The 17,674-nt window shown below is 47.9% G+C and overlaps 1 protein-coding gene across 1 annotated transcript; it reads left to right on the forward strand.

Annotated features, from left to right (window-relative positions):
* The first annotated feature begins 5,181 nt into the window (after positions 1 to 5,181).
* ATP1B2 (ATPase Na+/K+ transporting subunit beta 2) lies at positions 5,182 to 11,721 on the forward strand. Its single transcript, XM_080679061.1, has 7 exons — positions 5,182 to 5,935; positions 7,713 to 7,841; positions 8,176 to 8,280; positions 8,386 to 8,591; positions 8,818 to 8,874; positions 9,749 to 9,847; positions 9,959 to 11,721. The coding sequence occupies exons 1-7, from the start codon at positions 5,824 to 5,826 to the stop codon at positions 10,121 to 10,123; spliced, it is 873 nt and encodes a 290-aa protein (XP_080535187.1). The 5' UTR covers positions 5,182 to 5,823; the 3' UTR covers positions 10,124 to 11,721.
* Positions 11,722 to 17,674: the final 5,953 nt, after the last annotated feature.

A 17,674-nucleotide genomic window follows, 5' to 3' on the forward strand; every position in this document is an offset into this window, starting at 1 on the left:
AAAAGTTTACTTAGAAAGTTACAAGGTAGTTGAAGTGAGCCAGCTGGGCTGCATAGGCTCAGGAAACAAGTTACAGAGGCAGAAGGGCCCTTGGAGCTTAGGAGAGAGAAGGGCAAAGGTAAGGCACCTGGGGGGCCGGGAGGGTTGGGGGTTGGAGGGGTGGGAGGAGGATAAAGGAAGGAAGGGCAGGCATGGGCTTGTTCTGGAGAGGGAGAGCGTGCCCATCTCCAGAACCCTTTATTTTAAAAAATTGAAACTCTGTCCCCATTAAATAACACTCCCCACTTTCCCTCCCCCCATATCTATGCTTCAGAACTCTCTTCTTTCCTTATTCTTATTTCTGCAAAGACCCATGTTGTTGGAACCCAGACAGCTGAGTCCCCGGGATTGTGTGGATTTTGCGGGGAGAATGATCAAGGGGCACAGACTTCCTAACTGGCTCTGGACATGGGAGAGGGGGTGTGGGGGCTCTTATTCCCTTTTTGGAGATGCTGGAGGGAGGGCAGGGTTCCAGGAAGAGTTTGGAGATCTATAATGACTCTTTGCCCTGCCAGGCCTTTCTCAGCATTTTTCTCCTGTGAACACCAATGGGGCATTTAGTAGAGTGCTCCCTCCTCCCCATCCCCCACCCTCCTCATGGTGGTCCTCACAGAAGAAGGAGGTATAGACAGAAGTAAAGGTATCTCACCCTTACCCCAGGACCCCCTAAATGCACAGAAGACATTTATTCTGTCTTTTCCAAGTGATACTGAATTCAGGGCAGAGACAGCCAACAGCCTGGAGGCCATCCCCAGGCCTACGTTAGCCAAACTATGTATGTTGAGGGTAGGGTCCCAGCCTCATCTCTCCAGATCGAGGCTGTCCCATTTTTATGCTCTTTGCCCGGTGAAGGAAAGGACAAGTCGTTTTCCTGAGGTTTCTTGTAGAAGAAGCCATTCCATGTTATATTCGGTAGCTCTGCGGAGACTTGGGTTTAGAGGATATATGCAAAGTCTAAGTACAAGGGCCTGATTTCAAAGAGCTTACAGTCTGGTGAAAAAGATAAAACACACACAAGAGTTTTCAGCCCAACTGCTCAAAACAAAACCTAAGCTATCATTAGCCTTGGTTCCTCTTTCTGTCATTCCCATTGTTCATGTCACTGTATTTTCAAAGTAGATCCTGAACCCAGCCTCTTCTCTCCATCTGCAAACCTGCTGACCTAGCCCAAGCCATCCATACTGTTCCACCTGGACTGCTGCAAAACCTTCCTAACTGGTATCCTTGCATCTCATGGTGATTTTCATTAAATTTAGTCATGTCTCTCCCCTGCTTAAAACACTAGAATTGCTTTTGTGATGGTTGGATTAAAATCCAAACTACTCCCTTTGGCCTACAAGGACTTGTATGATTTGGTTCCTGCCTACCTCTCGGGTCTCTTGTGGTCTCTCTCTCTCTCTCTCTCTCTCTCCATATATATATCCTTCTACCCACTCGGATCCAGTCCAGCCACAATTAAAAAATAACTGCTTCTTGCCGAAACCGGTTTGGCTCAGTGGATACAGCGTCGGCCTGCGGACTGAAGGGTCCCAGGTTCGATTCCGGTCAAGGGCGTGTACCTTGGTTGCAGGCACGTCCCCAGTGGGGGGTGTGCAGGAGGCAGCTGCTCGATGTTTCTCTCTCATCGATGTTTCTAACTCTCTATCCCTCTCCCTTCCTCTCTGTGAAAAATCAATAAAATATATTTAAAAAAAAATAAAAATAACTGCTTCTTTTCAGAGAGAGGAAGGGAGAGGGAGAGAGATTGAAACATCAATGATGAAAAAATCATTGATTGGCTGCCTCCTGCACGCCCCCTCCTGGGGATCGAGCCCACAACCCAGGCATATGCCCTTGACCAGAATTGAAGCCAGGACCCTTCAGTCCACAGGCAGACGCTCTATCCACTGAGCCAAACCGGATAGGACTTGTGGCGTCTATCTTGCCTTCCCTCATTGAAGCCTAGCCTTTGCATTTTCATGACCCTTCTCCTAGAAAGCTCTCCCCATGGCTCCTTCGGTATCACATTATAAGTCATCCCCGACCATCCAGGTGCTCTCTGGCATAACACCCTGTTTTATTTTTTCTCTGTAATATCAACATTTTATTTTAAAATTTTTGCTTGCTTTTATTTTTTATTGGGATGGGGGCCCCAAGAGCACAGAGACCAAATAGTGCCTGGTTCTAAGAAAATGCTCATTACACGCCCATTAAATGGATGAATGGGAGTCGGGGTGCACTCTGAAAGATGGGTAGTCTTTCAGGATGAGGAAATGAAGTGGACAAAGGTGTGAAGTCAGGAGTGAGCACAGCCTGTACTGGGAGCAGCTAATTAAACTCTAGCAGAGAACTAGTTAGGGCCTAGTGGGGAAAGGGGCTGGGGACACAGGCTTGATCTAGATTGTGGAATACCCTAAAGGTTAAACTGAAGAATAAGGACTCCATCCTGCAGGGTAACAGGAAGCCATTGAAGACCTTTGAGCTGAGGAGTAACCTAATTAAAACTGTATCTTTTTTAAAATAAATTTTCATTTATTGATTTTTTTTGAGAGAGACAGAGAGAGAGAGAGAGAGAGAGAGAGAGAGAGAGAGAGAGAGAGAAATATCCATTTGTTATTCCAACTTATTTATACATTCATTGGTTGATTTTTGTATGTGCCCTGACCGGGGATCGAACCTGAAACCTTGGCATATCAGGACGATGCTCTAACCAACTGAACTACCCAGCCAGGGCCTAAAACTGTATCTTGAGAAAATTAATTCAGAGTCTGCTGCTAAAAGGACTGAAGCAGGGCCAGCACCATAATTTTTAGGACCCACTACAAAATGAAAATGCGGGATCCCTTGTTCAAAAAGCAGGAAAGCCTTAGCTGGTTTGGCTGAGTGACTAGAGCGTCAGCCTGCAGACAGAAGAGTCCTGGGTTCGATTCCGGTCAAGGGTACATGCCTGGGTTGCAGGCTTGATCCCCAGTAGGGTGCATGCAGGAGCCAGCTGATCAATGATTTTCATCATTAATGTTTCTATCTCTCTTTCTCCCTTTCCTTTCCTCTCTGAAATAAATAAAAATATATTCAAAAAGCAGGAAAAATGAGCCATTCAAACTACTGAAATATAAGATGTTTTCCTTTCTTCTACAGTTCTTTTCTCAACTTCTCATGGCATGTTTATTTGCTATTTAATGTTGTTCAATTATCACTTTAAAAATATATTTGGTTTTAGAGAGGGAGGTAGAGAGAGGGAGAGAGAAACACTGATGTGAGAGAGAAACATCAATTGGTTGGCACAGGATGACGCTCAACCAACTGAACTACAATGACCCGGGCATCTCTCTCTCTCTCTAAAATCAATCAATGAATAAAAATAAAAAAAGAAGTGCTTAGCTAAATCAGGGAAGTAGTATGACTGAGAAAGAACATATAATGTCTTGAGCATTCATGTCTCCTAGAAGACCATTGCCTTCTTTCTGTTTTCAAAGAAAGTTCTGCTCGAAAGGAAAGTTTGGCCCTTCAGCTCTCAGCATTTCTATATATTCAGGTGTAGACATAACACACTTACCTTGTTCTCACTTCGAGTCTCCCTGAACTCCCATGCATGGTGGTTACATTCGAGTTCTGTGCTCATGCAGCATCATGAATGGCATATTGTACATACTGTCTCTGCTCACACTCATGCTCTATTGTTCCATGAGACTTCCCTTACAAAGCACAAATTCAAAGACAAAATTATGAAGAATTGCCCCGCCAGTTGCTCAGTGGTTAGAGCGCTGGCCCTCAGACCCAAGGGTAGCAGGTTCAATTCCCGGTCAAGGGAATGTACCTGGGTTGTGCGGGTTCCCCATCCCAGTAGGGGCGTGTGTGGGAGGCAACCAACTGAAGTGTTTCTCTCATGTCAATGTTTTTCTCTCTCCCTCCTCCTTCCCTTCCACTCTCTCTGGAAATCAATGTGGGGGAAAAGTCCTCGGGTGAGGATTAAAAAAAAATTTATGAAGAATTTAAAGATGGTGACAGCAGAGCCTAAACTAAGCACAAAGCCATTCTGAGCATGGGCTTTGTTTGAGCAGATCCCAAGTCCATGAAGCTGACCTCTAGACTGGAGGGAGAGAGTTTGAGGGGAAGACGAGACATGTTGAGGACTAGAGCCAAGGATTTAGGATGAGAATTGAAAGAAAAACCCCTCCAAAGAAAAGTGACAAGATTTGAAGAGAGATAAAAAGAGATAATTATGCTTTTTAATAAAAATCAATATATTTTTATTGATTTCAGAGAGGAAGGGAGAGGGAGAGAACTTTGACCTTACCTCTCCAGGGCTACATTGCACAAGGTCTCGAATAGGTGCTCAGTAAATGTTTGTTGACTCAAGTGGGCAAATGAGGGGAGTTAAGACATGGGGGTGGGGGTAGGGTCAATCGGGGAAAAAAGAGACATATGTAATACTTTAAACAATTAAAACAAAACAAAACATGGGGGTGGGAGGAGGCAGAACACCTAAGCAGACCAGCAGACCTGGCTCCAGGGTTGGGTTCTCAGGGCAATACTGGGGCCTGGGAATGTGGTGTTGAGAGGGATTCACTAACAGGTGTGGTGGGAAGCCCTGGAAGCCCTGAGACTTGGGGATAAACAGGTAGTGGAAGAAGGGGCTGTGGGACAGGAAAAGGGGGCATGGGGAGGGGGGGTTGAGGGCACCTGGTAGCAGCTCCCACTAGAGGAATTTCTCTCCGTGGTGGCCTCTATCCATCTCCATGTGCCCTGTTCCAGCTTCCATCCTGCTGGTCTAGCACCCTGGCTAGTCTCTCTTATCCCCTTTTCTTGGTTTCTGGCTCCTTCTCCAGTCCTTTCACATTCTGCCTTGTGTATCTCCTGGATCTTAGTCTCTTTTTAACGCCCTGCCTGGGTCCCCCATCTCAGCATGTGCTTGCTTCCCTCCCAGCCTCTGTGTCTCTCTGGGGTTATCTCTCCGTATCCTGCCCAGCCATGGCCTCTCTCCTTCTACCCACTCGGATCCAGTCCAGTACCTGGGGTGGCTGTAAGGGAGAGACCTCCTGGTCCTTAAGAGGCTGCAGGGGGCGGGCCCAACATCTCTATGTTTGCATATGTATGAGTCTGCCTGGGCCAGCGGCAAGGAGGCGGGGTTTCTGGGGGGTGGGAAGGGGGCGGGCAGCCCCAAAGCTGCTGACTATAAAGACTGCGCTCGGCGACCGCCGGCTCGCGCTGCTGAGGAGCGGAGCCTCTGGCAGGGGTCTCTTCTCCCCGGTTGACCCCAACTGCGCGTCTCCACCCCACCCCGGAGGCCGCGCTCCACTGGTGCGGCGGTCTCTGCTTGGCGGAAGAATCTCCAGTGGTCACCCAAACCCTCTCCACAGGCTCTTTGAATCTCGGATTTCGGGGCGGCCCCCTCCCCCTCTTCTCTCTCTGCTTCTTTGCACCCCGATTTGTACTGCGTTTCTCTCCGGTTTTGCTGCCGTCTATTTTTGCATCCCTTTTCCTTTTGCTTCTAGGAGGTGGAGTGAAGCTGCACTCGTACCCCTTCCCCTTTTTATCCTCCCCTGCTCTGACAACCCTCCCCCCTTTTTATCGCAGTCGGGGGGCCTAGGATCTGTGCATCCCACGCCGCGTTGCCAGCAACCCGCAGCGCGTGGCCGTGCACCCCGGAATTCGCAGCAGCTGCATATCTGAAGGGGGTCTCCCTCGCTCCGGCTGCCTTTGCTCCCGGAGCATTCCGGTACGTGGGAGGGGGGCTACAGCGCACCGCACCCCAGTTTCTTCGTAGCCCCCCGCCCGGCGCGGTACTGGTCCCCCGCCGCCAAGATGGTCATCCAGAAAGAGAAGAAGAGCTGCGGGCAGGTGGTTGAGGAGTGGAAGGAGTTCGTGTGGAACCCGCGGACGCACCAGTTCATGGGCCGCACCGGGACCAGCTGGGGTACGCGAGGCAGCCGCGAAAGGGGCGGGGGGTCCGCTTGGTGATGCCCCGGGGGGCACGAGGTCTTGTTGGCGTAACCCCAACTCCTTTCCCGTCCCGGCGTCCGACCCCCCTGCGGTGCTCTGGGCTGGGAGGGGACCAAATCGCTGGTCTAATCTCCTTGGCTGGCGCTGCGGAGGCGGAGAAAGTAGGTCACTGCCGCCTTCCTGCCCCCCGTGGAGCCCCCTCGCGCTGGGGGTCGAGGGATCTGCGCGCGTGTCCGCACCGCGGCGCTCGCGCTCCCTCTCGGGGGCTGGTCTGCACCACAGTGGCCCTCCTTCCCCAGAAGACGCCCCTTTCCTCTCTAAGGCTCCCAACCAGCTAGCCAAACCCGTCTATTTTTAGTTCGTGCCCACCCCTGGACCCTGGGAACATGCATGAGAGGGCGGGTCTTGGAGCGGTGGGAATGTGTGTTGGAAGGAGGGGGATTCTTCATAGCGGAAGTTGTCTGGATCCCATTGTGGAGCATTTGGAGCCATCTGTGGCTGCTCTGTGGGTGGGGGGCTGTTGGGGAGGAGAGTCACTGTGAGAATTTTGAGGCTGGATGTTTGTCTCAGATGTCGCAGGTGCAGGGCGGGTTGGTCACTGGTGGTGAGATGTGTGCATCATTTGGCCTAGTGTGGCTTGGGTTTGGGGTGGCAGGACTCAGGGTGTGTGGAGGGAGTTGTCTGGTTGAGGGTCTGGTGCTAGGCATGGGTGCAGGTGAGGGGTGGAATTCTTCCAAAAGGGATAGTCAAACTGGGAAATCTGAGCACAGGGTACACGGTGTGACACCATTTACAGTTCATCTACACTGATGGAAGGATGTCCCCATCAGCCCATCCACCTGGGGCCCTTGAGGTAGGTCCAATGCAGTCCTTGCCCGGAGGGAACCTGAAGTCCAGTCCTTGGTATTGGAGAGGTCTGTGAGTACTTGGGAGAATCTGAGGAAGCTTCATGGGGGAAGTGTCTTTTGAAGTGGAAGGACTAGGGGCTCCCAGTGGTGGAAACAGCAGGTACCCATACTCAGCTGAAGAGTGACGTAGTGCCATCTCATATCCATCAAAGACCTGCTCTCAGCTGGGAAGGCTGTGGGAGATTCTGCCGTTACTCCCTACCTCTGGCCTGAGTGTTCTGTGTGTGAGTTGGGGGTGGGGTGAGTGTTGACGGTTCTGGACATCTGTCTCTGAGAGATTTTGTAGTTAGGAAGGAGCTGTGTTCAAGATTTGGCTTCTGTGGGGCGCTAGGAGAGAGAGAAGATTTTGCTATCTGAGTGTGAGGGTCCACACTTTTTGGATGGGATGAGAGTTTTGGTTGTGAACCGGTAGCCGGTGCCAGCTTCAAAAGTTGTGTGCTGTACAACTTTAGGCGTGGGTATCGATACAGCAGTAACAGATGCGCTTTTTCAGGGCCATGAATGGTTGAGAAGTTGGGAATGTAATTTGAAGCAAAATCACTGTGGCCTATAATTGGGGTTGTCTCAGCAACGAGAGTTTAGGTCTCTTGTGGCCTCCACAAGGTCAGGCTTCACAAGCTTCACGGTGCCCTAGGACCAGGAGGGGGCTGGGATTCATGGCTGGAAGCCAGGCACAACTGCCTGTTTCCAGCTTGTCTCATTTTCCTCCCCCGGGGAAGGTCCTACGATGTCCCTGAGGCTCTGTGACCTGTCCCAGAGCAGAGCCTCTGAGTGGGAAAGGGGTGTGTGGGATAGGTGAAGTCCTGGCAGGATAACCTGCTGACCCCGTTTCCTCCTCCCTAGCCTTTATCCTCCTCTTCTACTTCGTCTTCTATGGCTTCCTCACGGCCATGTTCACCCTCACCATGTGGGTGATGTTGCAAACTGTCTCTGACCATACCCCCAAGTACCAGGACCGACTGGCCACACCAGGTGAGTGATGAGACTCTACTACCAGCCCCTCTAATGGCTCTTTTGCCCCTAAGCCTCCCAAAGGAACTCAAAGGCTGAGTAGAAATCAGAATTCTCAGAAGTGTGGTTCTGATGATCCAACCACCATGTGCTGGGAAGTTCTTGAAGTCCACTTTCCTTTCCCACTTCCCACAGCTGAGAGCTATGTGACCTGGGGATAGCTTCCTCCCTTGAAGAGGATCTTAGATCTTCGTCCCATCCCTCACTCTGGTGTTCCCTGTATCCGTCTTCTGCCCTCTATGTGTGGCCCCACATCTTATATACAGCCCGCACTCCTGCCCTTGTCTGGCTATAGGCTTGATGATTCGCCCCAAGACTGAGAACCTTGATGTCATCGTCAATGTCAGTGACACTGAAAGCTGGGACCAGCATGTTCAGAAGCTCAACAAGTTCTTGGAGCGTGAGTGTGGAGCTGGAGATGTGGTTGTGCAGGAACTTGGGCGCGGGGTTGGAGACCCTAGAAGTGGAACACCAGGCCCATGCTCTGTCTCCCCCATCTCCTTAGCTTACAACGACTCCATCCAAGCCCAAAAGAATGATGTCTGCCGCCCTGGGCGCTATTACGAACAGCCAGATAACGGAGTCCTCAACTACCCGAAACGTGCTTGCCAGTTCAACCGGACCCAGCTGGGTGACTGCTCTGGCATCGGGGACCCCACTCACTATGGTTATAGCACTGGGCAGCCCTGTGTCTTCATTAAGATGAACCGGGTAACCATGACCTTGGTCCGTAGGGAGAATGGAGGAGGGAATTGGGGCCACCATCTACTGACAGTTGCGTTCTTTCACTGAGGCTAATGGGCATTAGAGAGATTTTTGGATGTTTGAGTAGCTGAGAGAACAAGAAAGATGGGGCCATTGGAGGCTGAGATCCATGGCTGGAAGTTGTGTCTTTGGCAACTTCTTTTTCTAACTCTCACCACTCTCCTCACTCCAGGTCATCAACTTCTATGCAGGAGCAAACCAGAGCATGAATGTTACCTGTGTGGGGAAGGTGAGCTTTTTGGACCTTGTCCACTTGCCCACCTGTTCGTATATCATGGTTTCCATGTAATTTACTCATCTCTTCCAATATTCTTTGCTCCCAGAGGCCCCATCACTATAGGGATAAGGGGGTAAGAGAGGGCTCCAATATGGATCAAACTCCAAGGGGTTCCTATTCCTCTTGCTTCTCTCTAGGATGCAGAAGCCAGCTCTTGTGTGGATAGACACCCCCCTTTCCTGACTCCACCCAAGCCCTGGTCTCTGGCTTATCTCCTTAACCTTTACACCTTCTTCTCTACTCCCTGATAACCATGTCTTCTGCTCTCCCTCCCATATTTCACCTGTCCCCCAGTTCTTTTTAGGGATCTGGTAGCTGCTGATCTGTTAGCACCATCTACTACCACTAAGGCAGTGGTCGGCAAACTGCGGCTCGCGAGCCACATGCAGCTCGCGAGCCGCGGTTTGCCGCTCTGTTGACTAATGAGTTTGCTGACCACTGCACTAAGGTGTCCATGGAACCCCACTATCTCCACCTCTGTCCTGTCTAGAAACTTCCTGTCAGCTCTTCCTCAACACCTCTCCTCACGTTCTACTGAGCCTAACTCATTTATCTGTTCTCTCTTGGCTCTGCTCTAGAAACTGATTCCTGAGGGTGGGGTAAGAACTTGAGGTCGGCGTGGAGTAGGAGGCTTCAGTATCGTTAGCACTCTTCAGGACTTCCCAATCTATTGAGAGAGACAGGATACCTCCTCCTGCTCACACACAAACACACACAGACTCACAGCTCAAGGGAAACAGAATAAAGGGGTGAAAAAACAAAGGGAAGTCTAGTGAGCTTCCGCGTTCCTTCCATCCCTAACAAGCTCTCCCTTCTACCCCCACAGCGAGATGAAGATGCTGAGAATCTGGGTAGCTTTGTCATGTTCCCTGCCAATGGCAACATCGACCTCATGTACTTCCCCTACTATGGCAAAAAGTTCCACGTAAGTTCTATGGGAGGCCCCGGGGTGATGGCTCCTCAAGGGGAGCAAAGTCCTAGAGGAGGAGGCCAAATTGCTGTGGGCCTGGTCCCTCACTCTTCTCCTTTGACCCAGGTGAACTACACACAGCCCCTCGTGGCTGTGAAGTTCCTGAATGTGACCCCCAACGTGGAGGTGAACGTGGAATGCCGAATCAACGCAGTCAACATCGCCACAGACGATGAGCGAGACAAGTTTGCTGGCCGAGTGGCCTTCAAACTCCGCATCAACAAAACCTGAGACCCTCTTCCTCCTCTCCCCACCTCTTTCCTATGGATGCTTCTGGAATGTCCCTTTTCCTGTACCTCTGAACCCAGCCTGATTGATGTCCATTGTGATTTCCCCACTTTCACACATTTTCCACCATCTTCTCCCAACCCTACTCAGTCAAAGACAGAAAGGTGGGATCCCAAGATGGTCACGGAGGAGAGGAGCTGTTCTGGTTCTGGTTTAGCTGTGAGTGGGGTGTCCCCACAGCTACCCTACTATCCCCTGAGAGATATAGAAAATGCCTCCCCATCTTCACACGCACATAAACGCAACCTCATTTCACCCCTTAGCTTCCAGACAGGAATGGGGCACTCCATTCTCCCATTCCTAAGTGCAGTCGCTGTCACCTTCCCCGAGGTCCCACACTTCCCCCTACTATACACTGTTGCTGTCTTGGTGGCTTTTAATTTACCTGGTTCTTCTGGTAGGTCTTTCTCCACCTCCTCTCCATCCCTATTCTCTTTTCAGGACAGTTGGCTCTGTAGTCTTTTCCCTGTTTCCTGGTACATTCCACTTCTCATCCGAAGGTGACGGTGTGAGCTGGGAGTAAGGGTTTGGAAGTCTATATTGGTCTTGCTTGAAAATTCTCTCCCTGGTCTCTATCGCCCAAATAGGCACTGCTCAGAGGGGCAGGGTTGACTTAGGCCAGTAGTCAGCAAACTCATTAGTCAACAGAGCCAAATATCAACAGTACAACAATTGAAATTTATTTTGAGAGCCAAATTTTTTCAACTTAAACTTCTTCTAACGCCACTTCTTCAAAATAGACTCGCCCAGGCCATGGTATTTTGTGGAAGAGCCACACTCAAGGGGCCAAAGAGCCACATGTGGCTCGCGAGCCGCAGTTTGCCAACCACAGACCTAGGCTGAATATCCACTTTGTTTTTGCGGATGGCTCCTTTACCCCTGTCTGCTTTCCCAGAATATCCTTCAAGTTCCACTTCCCAGGAGCCCTGGGGGAGGGGCAGCCGTCTTGGATCTGTCCCCAGTGGCCACCTTGGAAACGTCAGCAGGCTGTGGGACTATTCCACCAGCTTCCCTGGGCCCAGATCTGCCCCCACCATCCTCTTGCTGGTTCCTTTTAGCAGTTTATCAACTAATCACTAACTCCTACCCTTTCCTCTGCATTTTAGCCTGAAGCTTGCAAATACCCCCTCCATTTAGGCCCTGAATTTCCTGGCTCTGTCTCCTTCGGATCTCTTTGCAGTTTCAAACAACCCCTAATGCCCATAGAATTGTAAAAGAGGGACCTCCTGTATTCTTGAGTTACAGAGGCGTTTTAACTGTCTCCTCCAGTGCCATTTGTTCACTTCCTCACCTCTCTAATCTCCCTTTTTTATTTTTGATGCTGCAGCCTCCACACCCCACCCACAGATGGACCCTCTCCTTTTTTCTCTTGCTGGATCTGTTTCTTCACATTGGGTCCCCATGTTTTCCTGCACTCCCCACACCCCAGTGGTCTCTCTCCGCAGTTATTTAATGCCTGTGTCAGATCTACTGTAAAAAGAGAATTAAGTACAATAAAATGAGAGCAATTATATATATAAATATATATCATACATGGAGAACTGTGTGCGGGTGGTTCCTTTCTGAGCTTTTGGTAGAGCCCTGGGAAGGGGGTGGAGGGTGGGTTTGGGTGATCCGGGGGTTACCTGAGCCTTGGGCCGCTCTTCAGATATGAACTCTGCTATGCAGTGTCTCAGCATCTACCTCCTAGATCACTCCTTCACCTATACCAGTGGTCGGCAAACTCATTAGTCAACAGAGCCAAATATCAACAGTACAACGATTGAAATTTCTTTTGAGAGCCAAATTTTTTAAACTTAAACTTCTTCTAACGCCACTTCTTCAAAATAGACTCGCCCAGGCTGTGGTATTTTGTGGAAGAGCCACACTCAAGGGGCCAAAGAGCCGCATGTGGCTCGCGAGCCGCGGTTTGCTGACCACTGACCTATACTATCTTGAGATCACGCGATACCAGAGACAGGAAGCCTATGTCCCTTTGTACAACCATACTTATAAAGTGCCTACTATGTGCATTTTAGGCACCGTGAGACACTTATGAAAGAGGCAAAGTTCCTGTCCCCAAGGAGCTCCCCAGTTTAACAGGAGAGGTGAGGAGCACACAAGAAACTCACACCAGGTAGACCTAAATGTGCCTCCAGGAAGGGGAGAAAGCTGGTGAGGACAAAATTCAGAGTGGCCAACCACTCCCTGTTGGGGCGCTCAGAATGGAAGGTTTTTTAAAGGATTAAAGGATGGGGCAGTTTGTGGTAGAATAGCATCAGCAAATGTCTAGAAAGATAAGAAAAATGGACTAGAAGAGACAGATCTCAAAACGGTATGAACCATATGATCTTAATTTTGTGTAAAAAGAAAGGCATGCCCAAGCATAGAAAAATGGGTAGATGCGTCTACACAGCAATGTTTATTGAAACATATGGGATGGGTTTACAGCTAATTTTTTCCTTGGGGCTTATTTGCTTTTGTTTGAGATGCACTGGTCTTAGACTAAGACTCTTAGTATTTGCCTTGAAAAATAGCTCTATTACACATGTGTGCAGATATGCAATTTTATCCTGAATGCATAGTAAAAACAACATTGATCAGTGGGTTTTGGTTATTGTTATTTCAAAATTGGATAATATTATGCACTTTTGTGCATCTCACTTTCTTCACTCAATAAATTTGTCACTACTTCACCTGGTAGGGCTCTAATCATTTTTAAATGGTGGCATATGTTTTTCTATTGGTTCATTCTTCTCTTAATTTGTTACAGCAGCAGAATTAACTGTTTTCCACATTGTAAAATTCCCCCCCAACTGATTGTTTGCTTCTTGAGTTTGTGCCTGCTTTTACTGTTCAAGGGTTGGGTTTTCAGATAGTCAAATATCAGTTTTTTCGTAGTTTCTGGGTTTCCAGACACTAGAGTATACACATTATTTTCTAGATTTTTTTTTGTGGGGGGGCAGGATTTTTATTTTTTGTTGTTGTTGTCAATTCTCACCTGAGGATATTTTCTCCATTGACTTTTAGAGTGGAAGCGAAGGAGAGAGGGAGAGAGATAGAGAGAGAAGCATGAGACACATTGATTGGTTGCCTCCCACACATACACCAACCAGGGCAGGGTTGGAATCCAGGTACAGGCCATTGACCGGGAATCGAACCAGAGATTCTTTGGTGCACAGGCAGATGCTGTAACCATTGAGCCCACAGGCCAGGGCAGGATTTAAATTTCATTTAAAATTGACATTCCCTTTAATTCATCTGGTTTATTTTTGTTTTTGTAAATTAGGAGTCCAATTTTATTTTTCCAGTTGTGTCAGCTTCATTTAAAAAATCCATAATTTATTCCCACTAAATTGAAAAACTTTGGCCATATAATAACATTTCCTATATACTGAGGTCTACCTCTGGATTCACTACTTGTTGCCCCCGGCTATTTACCACTCCATATATCAAGCTATATTGCTCTAATTTTTTAAAAAATAAATCTTTATTGTTCAGATTATTACAGTTGTTCCTCCCTCCCCCCCTCCATAGCTCCCCTCCACCCGGTTCCCACCCCACCCTCTGCCCTTACCTCCCCCGCACTGTCCTTACCCATAGGTGTAGGATTTTTGTCCAGTCTCTTCCCCCACCCCCCACACCTCTTTCCCCCCGAGATTGTCAGTCCACTCCCTTTCTATGCCCCTGATTCTATTATATTTACCAGTTTATTCTGTTCATTAGATTTTTTATTCACTTGAGTTTTAGATTCACTTGTTGATAGATATGTATTTGTTATTCATAATTTTTATCTTTACCTTTTTCTTCTTCCTCTTCTTAAACAATACCTTTCAGCATTTCATATAATACTGGTTTGGCGGTGATGAACTCCTTTAGCTTTTCCTTATCTGTGAAACTTTTTTTTTAATTTTAATAAATCTTTATTCAGATTATTACAATTGTTTCTCCTTTTTCCCCCCATAGCTCCCCTCCACCCAGTTCCCACCCCACCTTCTGCCCTTACCTCCCCCCCACTGTCCTCATCCATAGGTGTATGATTTTTGTCCATTCTCTTCATGTACCCCCCATACCCCTTTCCCCCTGAGAATTATCAGTTCACTCCCTTTCTATGCCCCTGATTCTATTATATTCACCAGATTATTCTGTTCCTCAGGTTTTTAATTCACTTGATTTTTAGGTTCACTTGTTGAGAGATATGTATTTGTTGTTCATAATTTTTCTCTTTACTTTTTTCTTCTTCCTCTTCTTTAAGAATATCTTTCAGCATTTCATATAATACTGGTTTGGTGGTGATGAACTCCTTCAGCTTTTTCTTATCTGTGAAGCTCTTTATCTGCCCTTCAATTCTGAATGATAGCTTTGCTGGGTAGAGTAATCTTGGTTGTAGGTTCTTGCTATTCATCACATTGGAAATTTCTTGCCACTCCCGTCTGGCCTGCATAGTTTCTGTTGAGAAGTCAGCTCAAAGTCCTATGGGTGCTCCCTTGTAGGTAACAAACTGTTTTTCTCTTGCTGCTTTTAATATTCTCTCTTTGTCTTTTGCTCTTGGCATTTTAATTATGATGTGTCTTGGTGTGGTCCTCTTTGGATTCCTTTTGTTTGGGGTTCTGTGCGCTTCCTGGACTTGTAAGTCTATTTCTTTCACCAGGTGGGGGAAGTTTTCGGTCATTATTTCTTCAAAAAGGTTTTCAGTATCTTGCTCTCTCTCTTCTTCTGGCACCCCCATAATTCTGATGTTGGTACGCTTGAAGTTGTCCCAGAGTCTTCTTACACTATCTTTACCTTTTTGGATTTTTTTTTTTTTTTGCTTTTTGCTTTTTCGGTTGAGTGTTTTTTGCTTCTTTGTATTTCAATTCTTTGACTTGATTTTTGTGTTCCTCTTGTCTGTTTTTGGGTCTCTGTATAATATTTTTTATTTCAGTGAGTGTATGTTTAATTTCTAGTTGGTCCTTTTTCATATCTTCGAGGGTCTCGTTATATTTATCGGCCTTTTCTAGGATATTCTTAAAAAGCCTTATAACTGTGGTTTTGAATTCTATATCCAGTCGTTTGTTTTCCTCCATTTCTTTTGTTTGTGATCTGATTCTTTGACGCCGCATTTTCACTGCTTCCCTGAGTTGGTAAGGTAGATTTGTGTGCTAGGTTTCCAATATGGCCCAGTGGGTCTGCCTCCCCAGTTAACCTGAGGTGGACACTCTTGGTGCACCCCTTTGTGGACTGTGTGTACAGCCTTGTTGTAATTAAGTCTTTATTGTTGTTGGTATCACTGGGAAGAATTGACCTCCAGGCCAGTTGGCTGTAAGGATCAGCTGTGTCTATGCTGGGAGAAGTTTGGTGCTGGAGACAGCCTTATAGGATTAGACTTGCCAAATTGCACTAGCCTCTGTGATCAGCTTGGATGGGGTGGAGTCTCAGTCTTGGCTTCCCGTCAGCCTTGCCCTTGCGCGCATGTGCGCGCCTTCAGACCTCTGCCTTTCCCAGCTCGAGTCTCCGCCCGAGAGTCCAGACTCCCCCCACAAGAGCGTGGGTCCCCAGGGGCTCGCCTGGAACTGGGGTTCACTGCAGTCAGAACTGGGGCTCAGTGCAGTCCAGAACCTCCGACTCCCTTCCACTGGGGAAAGCCTGTGGCAACCTCCGCAGCCTTTGTGCGCACTGGCATGTGCGCGCTTTCAGTCCTCCGCCTTCCCCGGCTCCCGAGTCTCCGCCCTTGAGTCCAGACTCCCCCCACAAGAGCGTGGGTCCCCAGGGGCTCGCCTGGAACTGGGGTTCAGTGCAGTCAGAACTGGGGCTCAGTCAGTCAGGAGCCTCTGACTCCCTTCCACTAGGGAAAGCCTGTGGCAACCCCGCAGCCTTTGTGCGCACTGGCACGCGCGCGCTTTCAGTCCTCCGCCTTCCCGGCTCCCGAGTCTCCGCCCGAGAGTCCAGACTCCCCCCACAAGAGCGTGGGTCCCCAGGGGCTCGCCCGGAACTGGGGTTCAGTGCAGTCAGAACTGGGGTTCAGTGCGGTCGGGGGCTTCCTTCCCCCTTCTGCCAGAGAAAGTCAGCCAGGCTCTCAGCCACCCTTCCTCTCTGCGCGCACAAAGACCCTTTGCCGTACCTCCAATTCTTTGTGAGCTTTTCTCTTTCCTTCTAGTTGTAGAATTTCCACTCAGCCAGCTTTCCTGTGGTTCTGGATGGTGTCCGTTCTGTCTTTTAGTTGTAGTTTTGAAATTGTTGTGCGAGGCAGCAGTTTAGGTGTTTACCTATGCCGCCATCTTGGTTTCTCCTAGGGCTGCTTTTGTTATTTAAAAAAATTTGATTTTAGAGAGAGGAAGAAAAACATTGATTTATTGTTGCACTTATTTATGTGCACATTGGCTAATTCTTTTTTAAAAAAATCCTTGCCTGAGAATATTTTTACCATTGATTTCTAGAGATTGGAAGGGAGAGAAACATCAAAGTGATACACATCAAATGATTGCCTCCACGCACCCGCCCCTCCAGGGGCTGAGGAACCTGCAACCCAGATAACATACTCTTGATGGGGACTCAAACACAGGACGCATTGGTCCACAGGCTGATACTGTAACCACTGGAAAAACCCAGCCAGGGCTGGTTGATTCTTGTATGTGCCCTGACCAGGGGATCAAACCCTCAACCTTAGCATATGGGGACACTACTCTAACCAACTGAGCTACCAGGCCAGGGCTGCTTTTATTATTTTAAATGGAATGTGTTTTTTTTTTAGTGCTTTTAAAAACCATTAATATTTCTCTACTAGAAGCCCAGTGCATGAAATTCGTGCACTGGGGGGGAGGTCCCTCAGCCTGGCCTGCGCCCTCTCTCAGTCCGGGAACCCTCAGGGGATGTCCGACAATCGCAGACATCCTTAGCACTGCCATGGAGGCAGGAGAGGCTCTCACCACCACCGCTTTGCTCACCAGCTGTGAGCCCAGCTTTTGGCTGAGTGGTGCACATCATAGCGACCTATTGCTCCTCTGTTCAGTCTATTTGCATATTAGCCTTTGATTATATAGGATTATCTGTCTACCTTCCTAAATTCTCTCAGTTCTATCACATCTCTATTAAGGCTTGAGTTTTTAGGCACATGTGATCTAAAAGGTAGAGATTTTTTTTTTTTTACCTTCTTGAGTGTCCTAAAACATGTTAGTGGGCATCCCTGTTTAGTTCTTGATTCTAATTGAAATTATCTTAGTGTTTAACCATTAGGATACTTCCTGTTATTCCATTACTGTTTTTAAAGAATGGCTGCTGAAATTTAATCAAATTCCTTTCAGCATCTGTTGATATGATCATATTTTTCTTCATTAATTTGTTAATGTAATGAATTATGTTGATAGATTCTCTATTAAACCAACCTTGTGCTCCTGGAATAAATCCTACTTGGTTAGTGTTAATATATACATATTTTTTGGTTACTCCTACCCATGCTTTTTCTTTCTTTTTTATTCAACTTATTGGGGTGACATTGGTTAATAAAATTAAATAGATTTCAGGTGTATAATTCTATAA

The sequence above is a fragment of the Plecotus auritus genome, assembly GCF_963455305.1.
Source record: "Plecotus auritus genome assembly, chromosome: 7".
NCBI classification, from domain to species: domain Eukaryota; kingdom Metazoa; phylum Chordata; class Mammalia; order Chiroptera; family Vespertilionidae; genus Plecotus; species Plecotus auritus.

What these genes read in the sequence shown, in the direction of transcription:
- ATP1B2 (XM_080679061.1), top strand. Translation starts at nt 5,824, where the DNA reads ATGGTCATCCAGAAAGAGAAGAAGAGCTGCGGGCAGGTGGTTGAGGAG. An exon ending in CCGCACCGGGACCAGCTGGG is followed by an intron (nt 5,936 to 7,712) that starts GTACGCGAGGCA and finishes CCTCCTCCCTAG; the next exon opens with CCTTTATCCTCCTCTTCTAC. An exon ending in GCTCAACAAGTTCTTGGAGC is followed by an intron (nt 8,281 to 8,385) that starts GTGAGTGTGGAG and finishes CCATCTCCTTAG; the next exon opens with CTTACAACGACTCCATCCAA.